Below are 25,879 nucleotides of genomic sequence, written 5' to 3' on the forward strand. Positions count from 1 at the left end.
CACAAAATTCTTGACCATTACTTGGTCACCTACCTTCAAAGGGGTGGGTCTCCGTCCACGATCATACCTTTCCCTAACCTTTTCATGAGACACTTTAAGATTGGCTTTAGCCTTCTTCCAAAGATCTTTAATGTTGTCCGGATCTATTGTCTCGGGCAGAATGTCACTCAGAGACCAGAGGTTAGAAAGCGGCGTGTTGGGAACAAACTTGAACATCAAAGAAGCTGGAGTAAATTTGTGTGATTCATGAACCGCCGAATTCAAAGCAAAAGCTAACCAATGCAGGGACGTGTCCCACCTGGAATGATCTTCATGATGATAAGCAATAAGAGCGGACCTGAGATTACGGTTAACCCGTTCAGCCAGAGATGGTTGAGGGTAATAAGCAGAAGTAGTTACATGAGAGATGGACAAGTCAGAACAGAATTTACGAAAAAGATTTGATGTGAACACCTTAGCATTATCAGATACAATATATTGGCACGGACCGAAAGAAGCAAAAATAGAATTTAGGCAAGTAATGGTGGACTGAGAGGTAGCCAGCTTAGTCGGAAATAACCAGGAAAATCTAGTAAAACCATCTACACATACCAAGATGAACTTGTTGGCATTCCCCTTTGACTGGGGGAAGGGTCCTACATATTCAATATACAGGCGTTCCATGGGGCGCGACGCTTGATGAGAAGACAAAAGGCCTACCTCAGTGGACATGGTGGGTTTACTGAGCAAACAAGATTTACAAGCTTTTATAAGTTCACGAATTTCACCGTCCATACCTTTCCAGATGAACATTTCACGAATCTTTTCACGGGTTTTAAAGATTCCAAGATGCCCCCCCAATGGGGTCTCATGATAGTATTTGAAGATCATAGGCACAAGAACAGCTGGAACAACAACCTTCATCATCTTGTCATGCCTCGAAGGGCAACATAAAACACCATTCCTCAGAACATAAGGGACGACATGTTCCCCAGAAGAAAGGGTTTCCATTATCGGAGCCAGCGTCGGATCTTCACGTTGGTATTTCTCGATATCCCTAAAGAGCATGGGAGCATCTGTTAAGATGGCATTAACATCAGATAGCATGGACTCGGCAGGTGATGAACTGTCGACCGGTTCATGGGTCTCGACCTCGTTGGAAAACATACGGCTGAGTCCATCAGCAACAACATTTTCGGTGCCACGGATATGCCGGACATCGAATTGGAAAGCAGAGATACGGATAGCCCAACGGGCTATACGACCAGTACGACGAGGCCTACCTAAGACCCAGCTTAAGGCTTGATTATCTGTCTCCAGGTCGAATTTGACATGTTCCAGATAGAGACGGAACTTTTCTAAGGCAAATAAGACTGCCAAACCTTCGAGCTCGTAGATAGAATACTTGGCTTCTTGGGCCGATAGAGTCCTAGATGCATAGGCGATGGGTCGCCTCCCTAGTTCAGTCTCTTGAAGAAGGACTGCCGCTACCGCCGACGACGACGCGTCGGTTTGGACGATGAATTTCTTCGATAAATCCGGCATAGCAAGTACAGGGGCATTACAGAGAGCTAATTTAAGATCTTCAAAAGCGGCTTGTTGAGAAGGTCCCCACTCGAATTTGATGCCTTTCCTACGAAGAAGGTTCAAGGGCGCCGCTCTATTAGCGAAGTTAGGAATAAACTTCCTGAAGAAATTCACCATACCAATGAACCTGGCGATACCTTTAATGTCCTTGGGAGGTTTAAAATCACGGATGGCCTGTGTTCTGGAATGATCGACTGCAACACCATCAGGTGACACAATGTGCCCTAGGAATGACATAGAGGGCTTAGCAAAGGCAACCTTGGACAACTTGACCGTTAACCCAGCCTTACGAAGGCGATTAAGAACTTCTCGCAGATGATCAAGATGTTCTTCAAAAGTCTCGGAAAATACGACATCATCCAAGTAGTGATATAAGTACTCAAATTTGATGTCGGAGAAGACCCTATCTAGTAGCCTAGTGAGTACAGCTGCTCCCGTGGGGAGCCCGAAAGGCACGCGGTTGTATTCGTATAAGTTCCAGTCCGTGGCAAACGCTGTAAGATGTTTAGACTCTTCGGCAAGGGGAATTTGATTATAGGCCTGATTCAAGTCCAAGATAGTAAAGAACTTGGCCTTACGAAACCATGAAAAACAAGAATGAAGGTCAGGAAGGGGCACAGATTGCAACACCACCTTCCGATTGAGAGCCCTGTAATCAATGACAGGCCTGAAGCCTCCTCGGGGTTTTGGGACTAGAAAAATAGGCGAAGAATACGCTGACTTAGAGGGCCTAATAATACAATCCTTCAACATCTGATCGATGATTTCTTTCAGAGCCTTCATTTTAGGTGGAGATAGCCTATATGGTGGAAAACGGACGGGAATCGAATCCGTGACCTCAATTTTGTATTCGATAAGGTCAGTAACACCAAGAGTATCAGAAAACACCTCTGGAAACGACTGACACAGCTTACGAATACTATCAGCCTGCTCCTCAGGTAGATGTCTAAGGTCTAACAACATCTCATCCTGGGTAGGCGAAATAGATGAACAATATACAGAATTACACTTTAACAAGGGAATTTTACAATTGGACGCAAATTTGAAAGTGCACGACCTACTCTGAAGATCGAGCACAAGACCAGTGTGAGAAATGAAGTCAGCTCCCAATATGATGGGGCAAGACAAATGCTTAGCCACAAATAATTCAATTTTCCATGTAAATTTAAAAATACGAATTTTGACCAGTAAGGAACCTAGAATTTCTAACGGAGATGAATTAGCCGAAACATATTGAACAGGGGATGAGTCATAGTCAGGTAGTTTACAAACAGATTTCAATTTCGAATACCATTCAGCCGAAATAATAGAACAAATACTGCCTGGATCTAATAGAGCTGTTATAGGCTCGTTATTCAACTCAATCTTAAGAAAAGGAACAGGTGCGGGGGTATCCGCCGCAATCCTCAGACATTCTTTGGGGCATTCGAGAGATGAATTTGAAGATAGAACATTCCCTGAATTTTCGACCTGTTTACCAGGGGCTGAGCCTCGGGAAGCGGGATTAGTCGACTCAGCCGAAGCCACTAGTCACTTTTTATTATTGGCATAGGTGGAATTTGCACCAGAAGTTGAGCAGGAGGGGGTGCTATTCGAGTTTGGGCAATTCTTGGCAATATGTGAGAAAGCCCCACATTTAAAACAGCCTTGTGCTGAACCAGCTCCATTATTTGCCCTACTAGACTTGATCAGTGGACACTTATTGCGAAGATGGTCGGGCGCCCCGCAAGCATAACATTTACGAGGTGTGACTGATCGACGAGGTGGAGGCCGAGTATTACTAAACGAAGGCGGGGGTTCTTTCGCGACACGCAAGGAATCGGCGTATCTCACTCCTTCCGCTGAGACGGCCAACGCTTCAAGTTCAGAGAAAGTTTGCGGGCACGCCGCGAAACACAAATATGACCTATAGGCTGGTGATATACCTTCCACAATGGCTTGTACAATCTGATCTTCCGGAAAATGAAGTGCAAACACCCTAGTATAAAACTTAATGTCTTGTATGAAATCAGCCAAGTTTTCATCCAACCTCTGTACTCGATAATAGTATTTCTGAATCAGAGATGACCTCGCGCGGGCAGGAATAAAATTTGCAAGCAAGTGTGCATGAAAATCTTCAATAGATAACTGTTCAGCTATGGCTCTTACTATTTTGTCAGAGAGAATACCAATTGCATAAGGATAGATGATTTGCAAAATTTGACATGGAGAAAGAGAAAAAACAAGGGCATGATCCTGAAACTCAACTAAAAATCTTAAAAATGAAATTACTTCACTGGTGGTATTAACGGAAAACTTAGCGATACCTCTGAGCAACATTGCCAATGGATGAGGCAAGCTGCTAAACCCGGGTGACATAGTAGGTAAAGGTTTCAGTGGCAAAGAAGTTAGTTCAGAACGTACATTATTCAATGAGTTACGGCGTTCAGGCTCGTCCAATGGGGCAGATATAGTTTGGGCAGCAACGGTTTTCCTATTGACATCTCCTTTAGGAGGATCGTCCTCGCTATCTACATTCACCGTGGTGGGTTGATCAATTTTGGGAGGAACTTCGCCAGTTAACTATTGAGTGACCTTACTAGACAAATCGGAAATATTTTCAAGCAGCGTACTAGCTTCCTTCCTCTGAACGTCATTCAGTTTTAGAGACAATAGATCGTTAACTCTATTCGAAAAATGAAACAGCCTGCCTTGCACACGCTTAATTTGATTAGGAGACGGATCATTTTCATAAAAAAAAAACTAACTACCGAAGCTAGCCCAGTAATGTTCTCGACGATCGTGGAAAGAGACTCATCAATTTCTTTCTCTCCCAAATTGGGGATGGAAATGGGCAAATCAAGGGACTCTCTAAGCTTGTTAGTGTCTACTGCAACCGTGCCTCCAGATTGCACGTTTCTGATAGTCAACTCATAGATCAACTCCTCTTTGCGCAAATAGTTAAGATGGAGAACATTGCGAGGGCCGGGCATGATGACCGAACAATTTTGAAAAACTAAAAAAAAAAAAAATTCCAGCAACTGAGAAAATTGTTAGAGTTCGAATCAAAGCAATGTTTAGCCGTCAAATGGGGCTAAATTGAGACCCATTCAACCACGCTCTGCTACCACTTGTTACCGTATTTTGGTGGTAGTTATGCGTGAAAGAAGGTGCGGGGTGGTGAACAGGTCTCAAGCTACGGAAGAGAAACTAATTTAAAATTCAACAAGGTTATATTTTCTTTTCAAGTTTAAGTGATAACAAATAGACAGGTACTTAGTAGCCGAGCCACAATTTGAAAGGTACAATTACACAAGTACCCCATTTGGGGCTTCAAGAGTCAGATACATAATTCTTGAGCAATGAGCTCAACTTTACAATGCACACCATTCAACAAAGGGGCCGAAAACCCCCAATCATGCCAGAAACACCAGCTTCCAATTACACCAAAAACCCTCCTTGAGGCAGAAAACACAAGTTTCAAGAAAGGGTTACTTCCCCTTAAAATACAAGTCTATCATAGGCCACTCCTAACTCGACCTTTAAGCTGTCCTCAAGGGACATATACACAGGGGTAAAATACCCAACCTACTGAGGTCTATTAAATGAAAGAAGGTTGATTACATGATTAAATAACAATTTGGGAGGAGGCGAACTTGCACTCCTAATACACTTTGTTTAAGACCTACTTGGCACTAGGCCGATAATACAAGGGCTAATCCCATACTACAGAGGTGACTTAAGAAAACAACAATTTACATTACATTACGGAAGAATTGGTTGAGAAAAATAAGTTCACCTCAAGACAATGTGAGTGGGAGCTCGAGAGGGTTAAGCACTCTCTATCCCGGTATGTAGCTTTAAAAGAGAATAGATGTAAAGAGTAGTTACATTTAGAAAAAGGTTACATGGTGGAAACGCTTCGACCCGCCCCGAGAGTTAAACTGCTGAACTGGCAAAGAAAGAAGTTATAAATTGGCCATTACCTTGTTGCTGACCGCTGCCGAAGAAAGAGGCGCTTTCCTCCCCCTGCTATGTACTTTACACACAGAAGGATGGAACAGAAGTGGCCCGGAGACCCTAAAATCAGCAGTTTATATACTCTCGCGGAAGGTTCTAGGCGTTAGGGGAAAGAAAACACCCTCCCTCAATGTTTTTATTGGTTCATCAATAAACCCCCTACAGAATACGAAGAAGAAACACATAATTGGTGGAAAATTAATTTAAGAAATTCGAGATTGGTTAGATTTAAAACAAGGGGAAAGAAAGGGGTAATATTGCCAACTTAACCAAAGACTGAAAGAAATTTAACAAAGAACAAACTTTTGAAATAAAATTTTCTCCAAGGAACAGTTCTTTTTCTTCGCACTAGGGTGCACTATTGTAGTTCTTCAGTGGTGTCCTCTAGAAGAGAAAGTTCACACTTCTTACTACAAGCAAAACAAAGGTACGTCGAAAATGACACAGTTCAAAAACTCAAAAATTTCCAGGTAGTGACATCTTCTGGGAAACTTGAAAATTAATACGGTCAATAAAGTTCAGACTTCCTCCAGCAGAGGAGTTTCAACTGGCGCACATTTTAAATTAGCGGCGTGGAGGTGTACCGCCCGGTACAATATTAAAGGTGAGCTGTGTGATTAATTAAAAATTGTTAGTGTAAATTGTATAACACTGTATTTTAGGAAAATGTCTCTTCTCTTGTCAATTTAAAATTTAGTGCTTGATAATAATGTATCTTAGTGTACCATTTGCCACCAAGGTAGACACCTCTTTTGCAAATAAAGTGATTTTGATTTGATTCGATTTGATTTGATTGTTACTTTTCATTCTTAAATGTTTATATTTTAAATTGGGTGATAAATTAATTATAATCTTATTGTGCCAGTATGAAATTTACTTTCTCTTCTGTGTCTAGTGTACTCCTACATACTACTATTTTTATTCATTTACTTCTTTATTCTATTATTCTTATTTCTTACTTATAGCCTTCTGAAGACAATAAGAAGGAAATATTCATAGAACAAAATACTGATGATCAGCTGCTGGCATACGTCAAAGAAGAAACACAGTACGTACACTACCAGCCCTATACAATATGGAATATGTTGTACTTATTCACAGTTGTGTTTAGCAGTGGTTGTTTTATCTTTGAAACTTGCCGTTTTTATCAGTATAATTCTGTCTTTACAAGGATACATTGCAACACTAATGTCTCAAAAATTGTATTGGTTAAAATTATCTAAAATTTCCAGGAACTTTAAGATCAAATGTATTGTTCCTTCATGTAGTTTTATTGAATATACTGTATACCTACAAAGAAAATGTCTAGAAGAACTAGTTATTTCCGAAGTCTATTTGTTTACAACACCTTAGATCATCGCCATAAAACCTATCTGTGTCGATGCAATGGAAATCAAGTAGCAAAAAAATACCTTTAAACAATCGTGAAAAATTAATTATTTCCTTCACTATCACTGCACCATTTCTTCATCACATTCTTATTATCGGAAGTGCCATCTGAAACTATTGCCTCCAGATATTCTCAGTAGTTTTGTATGTTTGTGCCAACAGTGACGCACAGAAAAAGGCATGATTGTAGATTGTAAAATAAATCTTCAAATTCAAATAAATTTTTATGTACATTGTAAACATTGTAATAATTTCAAACGAATGTAATTTAGTTTCATTAATCAATATATTGATGGCTCAGTTCAGTAATGTTATAACTCAAATAATGTCATTTTTTAAATTATCTTTTGGGTTAGATTTCTTTCCAGTTCTATTTTGTGTTAAGTTTGTGAAAGCCAAGGCAGTTAATGAGTTGTAGAAATGAAACATTGAGCAGTGCTACATCTTAAATGTCATAGTTTTGAAATAATACTTCCACATTGTTGTAAGCGTGGTATTGAATTTGTGCTTCTTCCAGTGTTGCGGTCACACTTGCTGATTATTGACATTTCCCACTTTTCATTTTACTGCTCATTGTCAGTCAAGTGCTTGTACTTTGTTTGCAAACACATTTACACAATTATTATCAACTAATATATTGGGCAGTTACAAGAGAAGTTTTAAATTTGTGCAAGTTGCCTAAAAACTTTCCAGAATTCTGCAAGTAAGTGAATTTATTATCTCCTAGTAGCAGGTAAATAATGATGTAACGATAGAATATTATTTCAAAATTGTTACTTTTATCAGTGACATAACGGAGTAATAGAAGTGTGTATCCTGTTTTCAAACTTTTAATGCAGTAGTGTTTTTGAACTGTAGGTGTGCCATCGGACTACTTGCAAATTAATATTTTGCTGTCACACCTTTGTTGGTTACTGTGTGGAACGATCTTTGACGATCCCCGGGAAACGATTGTATAAGGTCAGCTTTGTTCTCTTAGCCCCACTCTTCTATCGGCAGGTTCTGGAATGACTAGTCATAGCCTGATGTTTGGCTTCAATCCAGATTATTGTTGGAAACTATGAATTCTGAAAGGTTTATTTTATTTTGTTAGTGGTTAGAGTCTCCTCATCTGTTATGTGTTGTTTCAATTGTTCCTACTGTACATTCACAACTAGTGGCAAGAAATATTAATTTCAGTCCTCAGAACTGCCCAGTATCAGCTTATACTTTATCGTTATACAGAGCAGAACCATGCACACTACTAAAGAATGCCCAAATACATCATCTAGTTGAGGTTCATATTCTGCTGGGTTTTTGTAATTCTTGTGTTACAGGACACAATAGGCTATGTTAGAGAACAATCTTGAAATATGACCACCAATAAAAATGTTACTTATGAATACTTTTCACATACAAAATGAATATTACAATTTTTAAAGGAGTTTAATTTAGCTTTGTTCTCCCGAAACTTATCTTGTGCAGAGGCACTCGCGAACCAGCAACGTGACAAGGCTTTTGTGTATTATTTTATATCTCACCTCTGGCACTGTGTTATCCAGACTCTCATTTCAGCAGTTTACAAATATCATGCAGCAACTTAAATGACTTCGTTTAAAATGTCTAATAGGTTTGCCGAGTCAATTTGGTACTGAATTACATAAGAACAGGTTTTAAGATTTATAACATTTCCTAATTGCTTACTTGTGGAAGGACACCTGTTCCTGAGCTTACCAATAAGTGATGGGGTTACCTTCCACATGTGGAGAGAGATATCGCCCTGAGCTAAACAATTAGTGATGAGGTTACCTTCCGTTTGTGGAGAGACACATCGCCATAAGGTAAATAATTAGTGATGAGGTTAACGTCTGTTTGTATGGGAACACATGGCCCTGAGCTGACCACTTTATGCCTCTCCTCCGTGGTCTTCGTATTTATAGACTTAATCAGGGTGAAAATAAATTGATTGATCTGATCGTCTGCTATCTATGATGGATGTAAGCAGAAATATGAATTGCGAAATTCCATTCAGCCTAGAATACTGTGACGCACTCCTCTGTTGTTGGTACCCATAGAATTTCACTGATTATACAAACTGTATCTCCCGATTAATACAGATAATCCTGAAAGTTTTCTTTTGTTGAGTTATGTATTTTTCTATAAAATACATTTAATACAGTCATTTTAACATGAAATCCAGAAGGTTCTGTCATTCAAACACTATTTTGTGAAAATAAGTCATTTATAGATATTTGACATAGGCTTTAGGGGAGAGAATTGGAACGTATTAAGTTGAATGCTTTAATTGCCCGTTCTTCCATTGTATAGGGGGTTTAATAATATTGAGCATTTGAGATTTCAGTAGAAGTTATACTCTTATAAGTATGTTCCTCTGGGTTGTTTGCATTGGCAAATAATACATATGAATGACTAGGTATTTGAAGTATACTTGTAAGAAAGGGTTTAATGAATTTTATACCTTCGATGGCTATATGGTGATTTCTTCTTAGTTCTTCAAATATGACTACACCCCCAATCTTTATATTTAATAGATGAAATTGGATTATTGAATAGATTGGGACTGTAGTAGAATTGATCTTGTTGTCATTTTTAGAGCAGTACATACATTGTATTTATATGCTTATTGCCAACATGGTATGTTAAATTCTGGAATATATTCGTGTTTAAGAGAATACTAGCAAATGTAGCCATGCTTCGCTGTGGTATTCTACGTTGTATATGGATATCGAAGTAAATTACTGCACATGAAGTGAATAAGATTTTTAAATTGCATGTCTATTGGTGTTATCCGAGGAACAGCATAGGGAGGTCCGCAGACGTTGTTTCCAATGTAAAGTGCGAGTTGCGGAGTTGTGATAATAACGACAGTTACACTTGTCTACTGCAATTCACTATGCTTAACGTCAATCACATTTTTATGGGTAAATTTGTTTATAATGGTTGGTACCCTTGCAAGGGGCCACCTTTGCATACTGACAACCAGAATTGGGTAAAGGAGTTTTGAAAAAAAATTTGCATGCTCCCTTGCCTTATGCTAGTCAAATCGAGAAAGGAATTAGTCATGACAATGGTACACAGGAGTTGGAGGAAGACCCCATTCCCACTGCCTGTTAACTTCGATGTGGGGAGTACTGATTACAATAGCAGACGCCCTACTCTGACAGTCACTACTGATTTGTAAAGTATTAATTACAATGGCTGACACGCCCCTTCTAGATCGCTACAAATCGACTTCTATGAATAAATATAGATCAACATACGGAAGTATAAGCATGTTCACCTTCATTTACAGAAAATCTGCTGCTAAACGGTGCATCATATCGAAAAACGAATTGTACGATAAGACGCCTCCGGCCTCACTTAGAGATCTAAATGGCTGGACCTATTGATATTTCCTCGTGTCTCGTGTATTTAAAGGTAAAGGTTGTATTAGAAACGTTGAATAGGGTGAAATTTGTGTAAGGTTTTCAAACATAAAGTACTTTTCAGATAGTTATGTGACAGCTCCAAATATGGAATTCAGCTCACAAATGGCTACTGGATGGGCCGATATTCGTGTGGAATTTGACGATCCTGTCTTTCGTATAAGTGATGCAGACCATCAATTACGCGTGTACAAATTGCAAAATTTTGGCAAATTCAGAAATAGAGGAAAATTTTACGTACAAGGGATAGAGATACGACAAACAGCCATAGGAACAAAGTTGTAGATCACTCCAAACTAAATGAGATCGTGCCGTCCGCTTTGCGATACGACTTACCGTTTAGCCACCAAATATCTCAAAAGGTAGGTCTGCACCGTCATTAAAATTGCCTCCAAATTTCGATTTTTGTCGGGGTTAAATATAAAAAATGTAAACATTCGTAAATTTCCCGTCGGTTACAGGCTAAAAGCTATAATTTTGCCAAATTTCATTTTTCTAGCTCATCTGGCAGATTGTGCTGCCATCTTCATATGGGGAGGGATTAAAAATGAGGACTCTCGGGAAACTTTTAAGCCCATGAGACCTATAGGTTATAATTTTAGAGAAATATATCCGACTGCGTTCTTATGCAGATTTGAAACTCCCAGCGTATCCCTCTCAGAGAATTTTGAGAATTTGTCTGGTACGAAGTCTTCAGTTTCTGTGATTTCTGGGAGTGTCTCAGTAATTCACGTCTCTTTTCATTTTTATGCCTTCATATATATATGCAGTACAGTATATACAGATCGCTCCATACTGACTTCCGTTATTCATATGGATTACATTTCACCCCCTTCCCTAGTGGATCTACGGGCGTCTTACTCCCCACAGTATATTTTCCAGGTAGTAAGTCATACTTGTAAGTCATACTGGAACATACACACGTTCATTATCTTGGTCATTTTAGACAAATTATTTTCCCCCTTTCTCACCCTCTATGCCAAAGGGGGCTGAAGTTGGACTTTTAAAAATCCGGAATGTTACTATTCATCTCAGCGACCTGGAAAACTATTGATTCGATACTATTTTTAATTATTTTTAGATCTCACCCCTACCCTAAAGGAGGCTAAACTTTGAGTTTTAAAAATTCGAGAGCGTTACTACAGTATTCATCACAGCGAGCCCAAAAAGTATGAATTCGACACTACTTTTGATTTTTATATCTCACCCCCCGCCCCAGATGGTTCCAGGGGTGTCTTATCCCCACGAGGTTTGTCTCCTGATGCTAAAAATCCGGAGTACAATTCACCTCCGCGACCCCGAAAACTATTAGACACTATTTTCGATATATTTTATATGTCACTCCCCCTCCCCCCCAGAGGGGATGAACTTGGACTTATGAAATATCCTGAGTCTCACAATTCATGTCAGCGACCTCGAAAACTATTGATTCGACACTCTTTTCGTTTACTGTTGTATACCATTCTCCCATCGCCTCCCACACCGAAAGGGGCTGAACATTGATTTTAAAAGAATCCGGAGTGACACTGTTCATCTCAGTGACCCACGACGAAAGGGGCTGACCTTGGACTTATAAAAAAATTCGGAGTGTCACTATTCCCCTCAGCGACCCCGAAAACTATGGATTCGGCACTATTTTCGATTATTTTTATACCTGACCCACCTGACCCCCACCCCTGAGGGGGATAGAGGTGGCTTACACCCACAGTGCTCGTCTCCAGATAGCAACTAATAAGTGTTCAAAATTTGATTGAAATTGCTACGGTGGTTTAGGAGATGTGTCACTTACACACACACATCCACTTTATATATATAATAGGATAGGACGTAGATAGGTAGACAAATATTTTTTATATCTCACTGTCCCTAGCCCCCACCCCACTTTGACTTTAAAAAATTCGGAGTGATACCATTCATCTCAGCGACCCCTAAAACTATGGATTTGACACTATTTTTGATTATTTTTATATCTTACTGCCCCCCTCGCTCCCCACCGCAAAAGGGCTGAACTTAGACTTGAAAAATTCGGAGAGTTACTATTCATCTAAACGGGCCGAAAAATATGGATTCGACACTATTTTCGATTATTTTTATAACTCACTCCCCCTTCGCCCCACATGATAAAGGGGGCTGAAGTTGGACTTACCGAGCTCGATAGCTGCAGTCGCTTAAGTGCGGGCAGTGTCCAGTATTCGGGAGATACTAGGTTCGAACCCCACTGTCGGCAGCCCTGAAAATGGTTTTCCGTGGTTTCCCATTTTCACACCAGGCAAATGCGGGGGCTGAACCTTAATTAAAGGCCACGGCCGCTTCCTTCCCACTCCTAGCCCTTTCCTGTCCCATCGTCGCCGTAAGACCTATCTGTGTCGGTGCGACGTAAAAAAACTAGCTAAAAAAAGAAGTTGGACTTACAAAAATTCATTATGTCACTATTCACCTCAGCGACCCCGAAAACTATGTATTTCGACATTATTTTCGATTATTTTTATACCTAATCCCCTGACTCACCACCACTAAGGGGCTAGAGGTGCCTTATCCCCACGGTGCTCGTCTCCAGATAGCAAATAATAAGTATTCAACTTTTGATTGAAATTACTCCAGGGTGTAGGAGCAGATGTGTCATTTACACACACACATACATTTTTATTTATATTAAGATTTTTATATCTCGCTCTCCCCTCGCCCCCGCCGCAAAAAGGGGAACTGAACCGTGACTTTAAAAATTCTGAATGTTACTGTTCATCTCAGCGTCCCCGAAATGTGCGGATTCGACACTGTTTCTGATTATTTTTATAACTCACTCCTCCTCGCCCCCCCCCCCCATGACGAAGGGGCTGAACTTGTACTTATAAAAAATTCGGAGCATCACTGTTAACCCCAGCGGTCCCAAAAACTATGGATTCGACACTATTTTCCAGTATTTTAATATCTAAACCCCCTGACCCCCTCCCCTAATGGGGCTAGAGATGGCTTACCCCCACAGTGCTCGTCTCCAGATAGCAAATAATAAGTGTTCAAAATTTGATTGAAATTACTCCAGTGGTTTAGGAGCAGATGTGTCATTAACACACATCCGTTTATATATATAGTAAGGTCATGGGTTCAATTGTCGTGAATTTATTTTACTATTACTCCATTGATTACCTTTCAATATTTTAGTATTAAAGAGAGATTTGTGTTTTGTGATTGTGTTTAAATAGTTTAATAAAAATGTTGGTTTGTGATATCAAAGTTGTAGGAAACTACTTTAAACCATTTTGTGTTCATTGTCTTTTTGTTTCTTGAGTTTTTACTTTCAGTTATTATATCAGTAAATTTAATTATTGTATTATACATGAATTAGTAATTTTCATTGAGTGAGAGGTGTTAAATTGAAATAGAAGTTGAGTTGTTATGGCTTTCTCGTTTGATTGAATATCACTATTATTTATAGGATTTGTATTATTCATTTCATCTTTGGTGTTTTTTTTTGTGATGGTGATTTAACTATTAATCATTTTATTATTTTTGGTTTTAATATTTGTTTTATTGATAATAGTTTTAATTATTAGACCAAATTAATTAGAATTTTATTAAAATGGGATGGAATAGGTTTTGTTTCTTATTGTTTAGTCGTTTATTATCAAAAAGTTAAATCTTATCATGCAGGTCTATTAACATTTTTATCAAAACGAATTCGGTATGTAGAACATATGGGAGTTGAAATTATGTATAATATTTAGGTTTTGGTAAGGATTCTTTTACTATAATGTTGATTAGTTCTATAGTGGTATTGGCTGCTATAACTAAGTGTACTCAAATTCCCTTTTCCTCATGATTACCAGCAGCTATAGCTGCTCCAACTCCTGTATCGGCTTTAGTTCATTCATCGATGTTGGTTACGGCAGGTGTACATTTGTCAGTTCGATTTAAGAGAGCACTTGTTGATACGTGATTATCTAAATTCTTGTTACGTATGGCCGGGCTTACTATGTTTATAGCTGGGTTAGGGGCCAATTTTGAATTTGATTTGGAAAGGACTATTGCTTTGTCAACTTTGAGTCATCTAAGTTTAATAATAAGAATTTTAGCAATAGGATTTCCCTAATTGGCTTTTCTCATCTTTTAACATGTGCATTATTTTTTATTTGTGTGTGCTGGTTCATTAATTCATAATATAAAGGATTCCTAAAATATTCGGTTTATAGGAAATATTTGCAATCTGATACCATTAACGGCTGCGTGATTTAACATTTCTAATCTTGCATTACGTGGCATACCTTTTTTGGCCGGATTTTATTGTAAGGATTTAATTTTAGAGATTGTTGGTTTATCTTAATTTAATATATTTAGTTTTTTCCTACAGGTTTAACAGTATTTTACTCATTGCGATTAGTCTACTATTCAATGTCAGATGAATTTAATTCTACATCATTCCACCCATTAAATGATGAAGGATGAATCATGTTAAGGAGCATATTAATGTTAGTTATAATGGCAATTTTAGGAGGTGTATACTAAGATGAATTATATTTTCATTACCTACTATAATTTGTTTACGAAATACTTTAAAATTGTTAGCTTTAATTGTTAGTATTTTAGGGGCCTGATTAGGATATAAGATTTCTAATTTTTCTTTGTCTTATAATTTATTATCTTTGAGGATATTTATATTATCTAATTTTTAGTTTCAATATGATTTAAAACTTTCATTACAACCTATGGGGTAAGTTATTTGCCTTTATTTCTTGGGAAGCAAGTCTTAAAGACTATTGATCAAGGTTGAAGTTTAGAGGGGGTCAAATAAGTTATGTTATGTTAAGTCTGTTCAATACTCTCAAGTGCTTCAAAATTGACAGAATAATAGCATTAAGATTTATTTAATTAGTTTTGTTCTATGAATGATTACGTTGATCATATTGATTTTACACTTAGATAGCGTATATTAGAGCACAACCCTGAAGATGTTGGGGAAGTTGTTTAATTTTAAGTATTTATAAATATTAATAATATATTATTTATGCAATGAAAACGTAGTGTTTTACCTAAACTATGTAAATTGATAAATGTTAATGGAATTATACCTTGGAAATAAAAAATTAGCAGCTTTATATTTGATTCACACATTTCTTAAATTGGAAATAAATTTCAATGATATTATTAACAGTAATATACCTCTATTTTGGTTTCTATTAAAAGTAAATAAGGATGTAATCATCTAAGATCAGGTCGAAACTGATTGCAATACATGGCTTCTTAAATAAGGTAGATTGAGGATCAATACTTCTTGGGTACAAATCCAATGTTTTTTGTATTTTTTTTTTTTTGCTAGTTGCTTTACGTCGCAGCGACACAGATAGGTCTTATGGCGACTATAAGAATCCAATGTTATAATTAAACATAACCCGAATATGCTCATTATAAGGCACCTTGATTTCATTCATGATATAATCCTAGTAATAAAATAAATAAAAAATATGTACTAATAATTGACCATGATACTTTTCTTTACTTTTCTTTATTCTTTATTCTTTCTCCAGATCTACATAATATGTATATGATCCATTTATGTGGAGAAAACATAACAAATCTTACCTAAACCAGCTCACAAAAGGAAAAGGAAAATACTGTCACCTGATAAACAAACAGACACATGAACAAAAACAAATAATAATAATAATCATAGAGAAAAAAATGAGCGTGGCAAAAATGTAGTCTGGGAGTATAATAATCAGAAAATAAAACAATAACGCATTGCTGCATATAGATATTAAACAATAACATATTGCCATGTAAAAATGCGAACTAAACCCATAACACATTGCTGTGGAGAGTGCCTACACAATAACATATTGCTATATAGAATGCAATAGTGTAAGCAGATGGTGTCTGTTCATTAAACACGCGGCATGTCTCTTCCGGCCTCGTATGTTACTCAGCACAATCTTTTCTGCACACTGACCTTCCTGTATTTCTACTTACATTGCAAACCCAGCTATCTTGTTACCTCCATTGCCGTGTCCTTGAGCACTCTTTCTCCTCCCGTTTCATTGTTACCTCTACTGCCGTGTCGCTGTGCACTTTTTCTCCTTACGTTTCATTACTGTTGTCCGTTCTTGAATTCCACTGCCTCGCTACACTTATTTACTTTTATCCACACACAGTTCACCTCCTGTTAATTTAATACTTGTTCACTCTTATTTCATCTGCAAATAACACACATCCCCCAGTATTCCCTTTAGCTTAAACAATTTACTTGCTACTACTGCTTGTTTGTTTTACTTCTTGTCATTATACCTACGTCCAGGTTACTCGTTCTATCCCACATTTCTTTCAGGCTCAAGCTCCTCCCTTTTGCCAAGCCACCTCGTGCTTCTGTCCTCTCGCTTTCACTCCGTTTATGTGCACTCGTCACGTCTTGTGGTTCCTCCCCCCGTTTACTCCGTGTTTCTTCCTTTCGTCTCTGGCACCGAAGTCCGACCTCATCTCCTCAATCATCGTCTTGGACTCCCTCCTCATCTCTTCACCAATAACCTGTATGTTCTCCTTTACCGTGATGTCTCTTTCTCGTTGCGAGCTCTTTTCTAATGCCCTATTTTCCTTGGTTTTTCCTTTGTTTCCATGCCCGTCTTCACCAACTATACTATCTGTAGTTTGCATTTCTTCCACCCTCTTCCCCATTACCACTTCCTTCTCATTCTGCTCCATTTCACGTAGTTTCGTTACTGTCCAATATTTGGTCCATTGACCATTGGTTACCACTAATAATTGACCGTTGATGTAGGCTCTTAACCCTTGCAATCGAGCCCGGACCAAATGTCTTTTCAGGGTGTTTATATTCTTGATCCCATCTCTTCCCATATTTCTTTTAATCCGAATTTTTGCTCCCTGTATATTATCCGCTCCTCTTATCACTATTTCCGCCATCAGTGTGGATAACAACTTCACTTTTATCGGTCTGTTACCCCGTGCTTTACCTACCCTTCCCACATCGTCAATATCAGCTTCGCTAAAATTGTTTTTCATCATTTTTTGGATGACTTCCACCACTTTGTATATAGTCAGCACTTTGCCTCACCTTTTTCTTCCGGTACCCCATATATGAATAAGCATTTATTCCTGCGTTCTTGGTTACCATCTTCTACTGCTAACTTCAACTTTACCATCTCTACCTCCATCTTCCTTATTTTCGTCTTGAGTGATGTAATTTCTCTCTCGTTAGTTTCCACTTTGGTCATTGTTTCCTCCGTTTTTTCCTGTTTCCATCGCCTTATATTTTCAAGTTCTTTCAGTTGTTCCATCATCACATTTTTAATCTGTTCAAATGGGCAAACTTCTTCTACGACTTCTTTGACCACTTTTCTTATGACCTCCACGTCTTCCCAGTTCATATTGCCACTATGATTCGGACCGGGATATGTTTCCACATCCCCTATAATTAACAGTACCATAATCACCGCTGCCACCTGTATTATCTCACCCATCATTCTCGTTTCTACTTTACCTCCTTCACTCCAGACTGTTTCCATCTTCCATCTTCCCTGCCATCTTCCAATAACCACCCGATATTGGTCCACACCAATCATCTTCCTCTTCCCTCCCGTCTTTCTTCCCACTCGCCGCACGCACTGCGCTCCCGCTCTACCGGCACTGTCAGCTCCGAACGTCTGCTTCCGTCCGCTGTTTAGGCAAGACTCAGACCATGATACAATATTTGATCATATATAGTAATAATAAGTGGGAGAAGTAGGACAATTTCTTCATTAAAAATGAGAAAGATTTCAGTGATTAAGAAAAATCGTACAGTGAAGGGGAGTCGTGCTGAACTTTTAGGGTCAAATCCACATTCAAAAGGGGATCTTTTTTATAGATCATTAATAGTTTTTTAGATAAGATTGAAGCTAAAACCATTCCAATGGTTGTTAAGATAATTGTAAACAGTGAGACAATAAATATAATTCAGATTACAATAGAATACCCATCAATCTGCTTTTTCTTAGTGTGCTTCTTTAGTGTTAGTCCTGCCTCGTGGAAGGGTCCAGTGTTGTGATATGTTGTCTCCAGTTATATCGGTTTCAGGCCGTGCCTGTATGTAGTTTCACAGCTTTCAGGTCGTTGTGCACTGTATCTGTCGTTCGCTTTCTTGTTCATCCCTTGTGCCTCTTACTGCTTACTTCCTGTGTATATGCTGACATTCACAATATATTATACTCTGTATGCAACAATTGCCCAAACCAGCACAAACGGCTTTTCTCAATTTTCTTCTGGATTGGTGCAATGCCAAGACATTTCCGAATAACATCATTTGTAATGTCAACCACCTAAGTATCTCTGTACCCATGACGCATAGTTGACATTCTACCTCCTTTGTAGCTCGCCAGCATTCATTACTGTGGAAAACGACAGGACAGATAACAGTTCGGTAGATAGTTGATTTCAGATTGTTCTTCATCCCACGATCGCAAGGGTGCCCTTTGTCATTCTCCACATCAGCCAAGCTTTGTGTAATCTTGAATTGACTTCATCACCAAGTCGGCCATCATCAGAGATTGTGGAGCCAAAATTTCACTACTCGTGCTAAATTTTCACCGCCGACATCCATTGTTCCAAATTCTCGACGATGTAATGTCATGTATTCTGTCTTATTTTTTGTTGAGGCGCGGGACGTATAGTGCTAGTCGATTGTACCAGTCTTCTGTTTGGCGCTGCAGATCAGGCTTATTCGTTACAGCCAAAATGACATCATTAGCATAGAGAAGTGTCCATGGTATTGGCTTGTGCAGGTCTGATATGTTGTTGTCCACCACAAGAATGAACAGCAGCGGTAATACGACAGGGCCTTGGTGGACTCCTACAGTTATGCGGAAGTCATCAAATGCTCCTGTGGCAGCTTGAACATAAATCCCTGGTTCTACGTAGAGCAATTGTACCCTCTCAACAAGGTGCTCTGGAATGCCACTTTCTTGTAGCGCTGACCAGATATGTCACGAGGTACCGATGGAGGGCTTTCTCGCGGTCCAGAATGTCGAGATGAAGCCTCTTATTCTTATTATCTTATTCTTTTTTCAGTGTCTCAACAAAACAGCCGTGCGATGTTAATTGCTCCGATTGTGCCACAATTTTACAAAAATCCAGCTTGGCTAGTTGTAACTTTGGCTAAATCGCTAATCCTGTTGTCGAGGATTTGTTCGAAAACTGTCATTGCGTAGATCAGAAGCATGATCTGGCGCTAATTATAAAAATAGGCAGGGTTTCCCTTAATTTTGAGCGGAGGTGATTGGGACTGATAGATACTGAAATTCCAAGATTGAAATTTTGTTAAGGTAGTTCCGCCAGCGTTCTCGCGCTTCCCGCCAGTCGAGTAGCAAATCGTCTATTACGTTATTGATGCCGTAAAAACGTTTGATTTGTTCCGTTTCATGATGCCACGATTTGACTAGCTGTTAAATATCCCGCTCATATTCTCGTATGTCTAGTTTCACATATAGATCTGCATAGCTCTTTGGTTTTATTTTTGGCAGTGACCTCCTCCTCTTTACTACTGGCTGCTTTGTAGGTATTCCAATGAGCCAGAAACGTGTGGAACAGCTGTTCCTTCAACGTTACTGCATCCTGAACATTGTCACTCCGAAGCCACGTGTCATTGCCAATACGTCGTCGTCGCCCTCATTTAGTTGTTCCAAGAATAGGGCATACGGCGTCCTACAGTTCAGTCCGGCTCACTTCAACTGTGTTGATTGCTGGCACTGTTATTTTTGCAACAACGTCGGCCTCTTTCAGATGCCACCATTTGTTCCATTTCGGTACATTTCCTGTGAAGTTGCCTGCAACATCTCTGAGATTCTGTCGTCTCACAAGGATTTAGTCATTGTGAGTTGGATGGAGCCACTGTAGTATCTGCCTAGGTATCACGCTTTTTGAACTGTTTGTTCGCGATGATCACTTTGTGCGTTATCGGGAATTTGTTGGTTGTCTTAATCGATCTTCTCTCCATATCCATGACCGCAGTGGGCTGTGTGCTCTTCTTTCCTCCGTCTGACGTCCATTCATATCACAGGCAACAAGAAGATAGTCAACGGTTTTCCTGTAAAGCACTGCCCAGAAGGCATCTTTGCTTTCCGTGCGCAGGCCAGTTTGTGCAGCGTTGCACTGAAAAATTTTATTTTCCTTCTATCCCGGACGTAGACATGTTACATCAAGCGATTGTCATACATTTGCACCTCAGAGACTAAACACACATAATTTTGCCGATATAACAATGCCAACACAATTAATTTTCTTCAGTTTCCGTTGTACATCATTAAGTAACTGCACCCCATCTTTTCTCCTGCACCGTACATATGCCATCTCTCAAGTGCTGTGGCTACTTCGTCCAGACGCAGTTCAGTGATGCGATACAAATGGGGCTTCTCGCTTGTTTAACAGTAACAGCCCATGCGACGGTAGCCCTTGCATAATTTCCACGCTGACTGGACGTCCCTTCCGAGGGACGCCCTGGGCTTGGTTCCGATTCCATGAGACGTATTTCCATTATTCAGTTATTTCACTGCTCGCTTGTTATAAAGAGTTTTCGAGCTCATGACAGCAGGTAGTTATGTCGCGCCGGACATGAACAGACGCCTTTTGCAGCCCTCCTCCTCCGCTCGTTTCTGCATTAACTTCCAGAAAGGTAGAGTACCTCTTCTGCCAACTGCTCCGTACTGAACGTCTCCATCTCAGCCAAAGTTGCCATTAAGAAATTTGTGTGTGTTTGGTCTACGAGATAAATTACATTTCGCTCAAGACTGCCGGCAGGCCGGTGGGGAACCCCTATCAGTCACCTGGGTCGAGCCATGTGTTATAGCAGTTTAAATGGTTCGTGGAGAATATTTATGAATACAAAATGAAATACCATTTTACTGAAAAACTAATTGAGAACCTGATAAATCACTTGTCGTAAAAATCACGTAATCACATAAAGAAGAATTGCCACACAGTAATCAACTTTTTGCTTGGCGTGATGTCACAATACGTACGACATGCAAACCAGTGTCCTATTTTCTGCCCCGTGCTGTCTTGTGATGGCAATATAAATACCTTGTGTGCTCTAGTCTGTCAAGTCTGTAATCATTGACCCCCTTTTATTTGTTCACTTATTTTTTCCTAAGAGTGCAGTAACAACAAAGGTTCGAGCCTCCCACTACTTTGCTTGTGAGGAAGTCATGCATTCCACCGGTACATTTCAATTCAGTGCATACATTATGAATTGGGAAGTCCCACTTCACGTTATGATGAATTTTCTCCTGTGTGATCGACTTTTCCAATGTGCCTGTTGCAGGCGAATCTCACCTTTAGCCAAGAAATTTGTATTTCCCGCTCGTCCTTCCTAGGATATTTAGAACCAACCTGAGGGGGAGACACATGCATAGACTTGGATGCCATTCAGCGATGTTATCATTCTACTAAAATAACACATGATCCATTAAGTTTTTGAAATCAAATGAATTCCATTATTTCCTTTACATGGCAGTAGTATCCACTACGGTTCCATTCAGTGTCCTACAATCTCAAATTCTGGTTCTAGCCTTGATTTTCATGTACCTTTTACGAGTAGTGTTAAGGGAACACACGTAAGAATATTTAAGGACGTGATAGCTTGCATTTGGGTTCAGTTATTTCAGGATATCAGAACATTGTAATAAAACGCTACAACCTAAGCCATATTCCTTGTTGCCATCATATCTAAGACAGAAGTATCTGTAGGTGAAATGAAAGTATGAGTGTTGGGGAAAGAGCCATTATCTAGGTGTTATCTTTCACCTTTTCGAGGATTTCGTCAGCTTTATTTGTATCTATATTGCATGCGGCCTCTGTTAGAGACAGCAATTAAGACGTAGATTGATGTAATACGTGGTAGTAGTACGAAGTTCTTAGTATAAACCTACCGTCCTACATTTACAGTGTGTCGGATCTTAATGCACAACAAAGCTATGTAATTAGAAATAACCACACTGTGATATAATAAATTGCTGCATTGGTATAATAATAATAATTTGCAAATACAATACGTATTTGCGTGAAAGTAAATAATATTTATAATAATTTGCCATAGTTCAGCAGACTGTCGGCAAACAATTTTCTCAACTTTATTAATGTCTACAAGACTGAGATTCTCTCAAACAACCGAAAAAAGGGTTTTTACAAAGATTATTACTCGCCTGCCAAAAACCGTAGAGTGGTTGAACAAGATCAAATCTCCAAAGCATTGGAGGACAGACGTATACGGATTTCAGTACATAAATGTTTGCCGGATTAAAGAGCATATATTTCTCCTTTATTCTAGACCAATTCTGCTCATGCCTTCTTTAAATTAGGTCTACGAGCTCGTACATTCCTACATCGTCAGAAGTTTCTTGCGCGTAATAATGTGACTCGAGAGAAAAAGCGCAACATGTCCTCGTAACAAGTGAGAGCTTTAAAAATATACTACACCCTGAATTTGACCTCAGATGATGTTTACCCTCAAGAATGTAATGTTCATGAGAAATGACTTCTCTGCATGTGATATCAGTGAGTGGAATGTTCAGTAGCTTTTCCTTTGTGTGAGAGTAGTAGCGGAGTTGACTTTAAATAATTGGTAACATCGTTTTCATTTTTTGACTCCAGATCGAGACCCGAGGTAAGCTGCACAGATCATCAACCTCCGGATGACGTTGGTGCTTCTTTCAGGCGCAATATCTGTGGCAAATCCTTCAGCAAGAAAATGAACCGAATAGTCCACGTGCAAACCCAAACGGGCTTGAAGCCACACTGTTGCATTGTCTGTGGTAAATCTTTCAATCAAAAATGTTTTCTGACAGATCACATGCAAATTCACTCGCGTGATATGCTACTCTCATGCAATAAGTGTGGCAAATCTTTCAGCATTAAATTCAACCTAACAGTCCACACGCGGATTCATACGAGCGAAAAGCCATACCGGTGCAATGTCTGTGCTAAATCCTTCAAACGCAATATCGATTTAACAGTTCACATGCGGACTCACACAGGCGAAAGGCCTCATTGTTGCATTGTATGTGGTAAATCCTTCATCCGCAATGGCGATTTAACAGTTCACATGCGGATACACGCAGAAGAAAGACCACATTGTTGCAATGTTTGTGGTAAGTCCTTTATCCGCAATGGCGATTTAGCAGATCACACTAGGACTCATACGGGCGAGAAACCACATCGCTGCGATGTCTGTGGAAAATCCTTCAGCCGCAAAGCAAATCTGACAAGACACATGTGGATACACAAAGACGTGAGACCATATTGTTGCAATGTTTGTGGTAAGTCCTTTATCAGCAATTGCGAATTAACAGATCACACGAGGACTCACACGGGCGAGAAACCACATCGCTGCGATGTCTGTGGCAAATCCTTCAGCCGCAAAGTACATCTGACAAGACACATGCAGTGTCACGCGGGCGTGAAACCAAAGTGTTGCAAAGTTTGTGGGAAATCATTCAGCCAGAAAGGCCATTTAAATGTTCACATGTATACTCACACGGGCGAGAAGCCGCACCGGTGCAATGTCTGTGGCCAATGTTTCAGCCAGAAAGGTCATTTATCAGTCCACCTGCGTAATCACACAGGTGTGAAGCCACATTGTTGCAGTATCTGTGGCAAGTCCTTTAACCAGAAAGTACATCTTACGGGTCATATGCACACACACACGGGCGTGAAGCCATACTGGTGCAATGTCTGTGGTAAATGCCTCAGCCCTAAAGTCAGTCTGGCACGTCACATGCTGATTCACACAGGCGAGAAGCGACAGTAATGCCATGTCTACGGTAAATCCTTCAGCCTTAAAGTCAGTCTGTCGCGTCACGTGCAGGGTAACACAGACGAGAAGCCACACTACAGCACTGTCTGGGTTAAATCATTCAGCCTCAATGTTGGTCTAACAGATCACATGCGGAGTTACACGGGCGAGATGCCACTATGCTGCATTATCTATGGCAAATCCTTCAACCAGAAAGTCCATTTAGGAGTTCAAATGCTGACTCACACGGGCGACAAACCACCCTGCGCGATATCTATGGTGAATATTTCAGCCAGCAAGTACATCTAACAGTCCATATACGAACTCACGTACGAGAAGCCACACTGCTGTGATGTCTGAGGCCACTCCTTCAGGCAGAAAGTCGGTTTAACAGATCATATGGAGCCTGACACCGGCGTAAAGCCAAGCTGCTGCAGTATCTGTTGTAATCTGCTTCAGCGACAAAGTCAGCCTGACACGTCACATGTGCTCTCACACAGGAGAGAAGCCACACCGATATAATGTTTGTGGCAAATCCTTCAGCCAGGAAGTCCACCTAGCACGCAATTTGTGGACACTCACGGGCGAAATGCCACACCGCTGCAGTATTTGTAGAAATCTCTTCACCGATAGCAGTCGCCTACAGACTTGAAGTCAAACCGCTTTAATGTCTCCGGCGTATCCTTCAGTTAGAAAATCCACCTTGCAACTACATGGGGACTCATACCGATGAGACGCAAGACAGTTGCAGTATCTGTAGCATGCTGTTCACTGCGGGAAATGCACTCCTGAAATACATGCGGACGCTTATCGACGAGAAACCATACTGATGAAATGTCTGTGGCAAATCCTTCAGCCAGAAAGTCAGTGTAACAGTTCACTTGAAAACGAACACAGGTGTGAACGCAAACGCGTGCTCAGTAATACTCTAAATTGTTCAGAGAATCATATAATATAATTTCTTAAACTGGGAGCTCGTTAAACTGGCTCACTCCCAGGTGGGGATTGATTTCCCTGATTGAAGAAAATACGTAACTACTTGCTCAAAAACAATCTTGGACTAAAATCAATAAGAAGGCCACTACGAAATATTTACTTGATTACAGTGCATCTAATTGTTAAAAATCGTACTGTTTTAATTTTTGACTTCCTTGTGGAAGAATGTACTAAGTGCTTTCAGACTGTGATACCGACTTTGTTTCTTCCCAATGACAGAGTTCTGGTTTTCGATTATACAATAACGTGTACGTAAATATTTTAGGCAGTTCACTAAAAATTTCTTTCTGGAAGTAAATTTTTCTCTGCATGTTAATTTTAGATTTAAAAGGTTTCCATGTACTTAAAATATTTAAATGGAATAAATGATACGAAATAATCTGTTATGTTCGTTATAGCTTCTGATGTTCCCAGTTTGTATGCGTGCTATTCATAATTGTCACTAATTATATTACACTAAAATATAGGTAATATGTACAGTATTTGTAGTCTTTACAGTGTTTTTTCTGTACAGCTCTTTATTGTGATACACACGGATGCAAATTTTGTTACGTACCCTCCTCTGTTTCACATAATTTGTATGATTCCATTCTGAAACGCGAGCGTCTTCTTGGTATGTAAACTTTCCGCCGTAGCTACCCTTTCCGTAACAGGGGTTCTCATCAAATGAAACGTTGCCATCAGTGGTATAAGCTTCAAAAAATTTTGCGACCAGGTGTTCATTTACTTGCTTTATTTT

At 39.5% G+C, this 25,879-nt stretch overlaps 1 protein-coding gene across 2 annotated transcripts in view; it reads left to right on the plus strand.

Moving 5' to 3' along the window:
* LOC136885276 (zinc finger protein ZFP2) overlaps positions 1–25,498 on the plus strand; it is a 68,969-nt gene extending 43,471 nt beyond the window's left edge. For both annotated transcript variants that reach the window (XM_067157778.2, XM_067157777.2), the window contains exons 4-5: positions 6,531–6,613; positions 23,004–25,498. In XM_067157778.2, coding sequence (XP_067013879.2) covers positions 6,531–6,613; positions 23,004–24,159 — 1,239 coding nt within the window. In that variant the 3' untranslated portion in view covers positions 24,160–25,498. The remainder of the gene's footprint in view (positions 1–6,530; positions 6,614–23,003) is intronic.
* The last annotated feature ends 381 nt before the right edge of the window (positions 25,499–25,879 follow it).

This window comes from Anabrus simplex, chromosome 14, assembly GCF_040414725.1.
Source record: "Anabrus simplex isolate iqAnaSimp1 chromosome 14, ASM4041472v1, whole genome shotgun sequence".
Classification (NCBI taxonomy): Eukaryota; Metazoa; Arthropoda; class Insecta; order Orthoptera; family Tettigoniidae; genus Anabrus; species Anabrus simplex.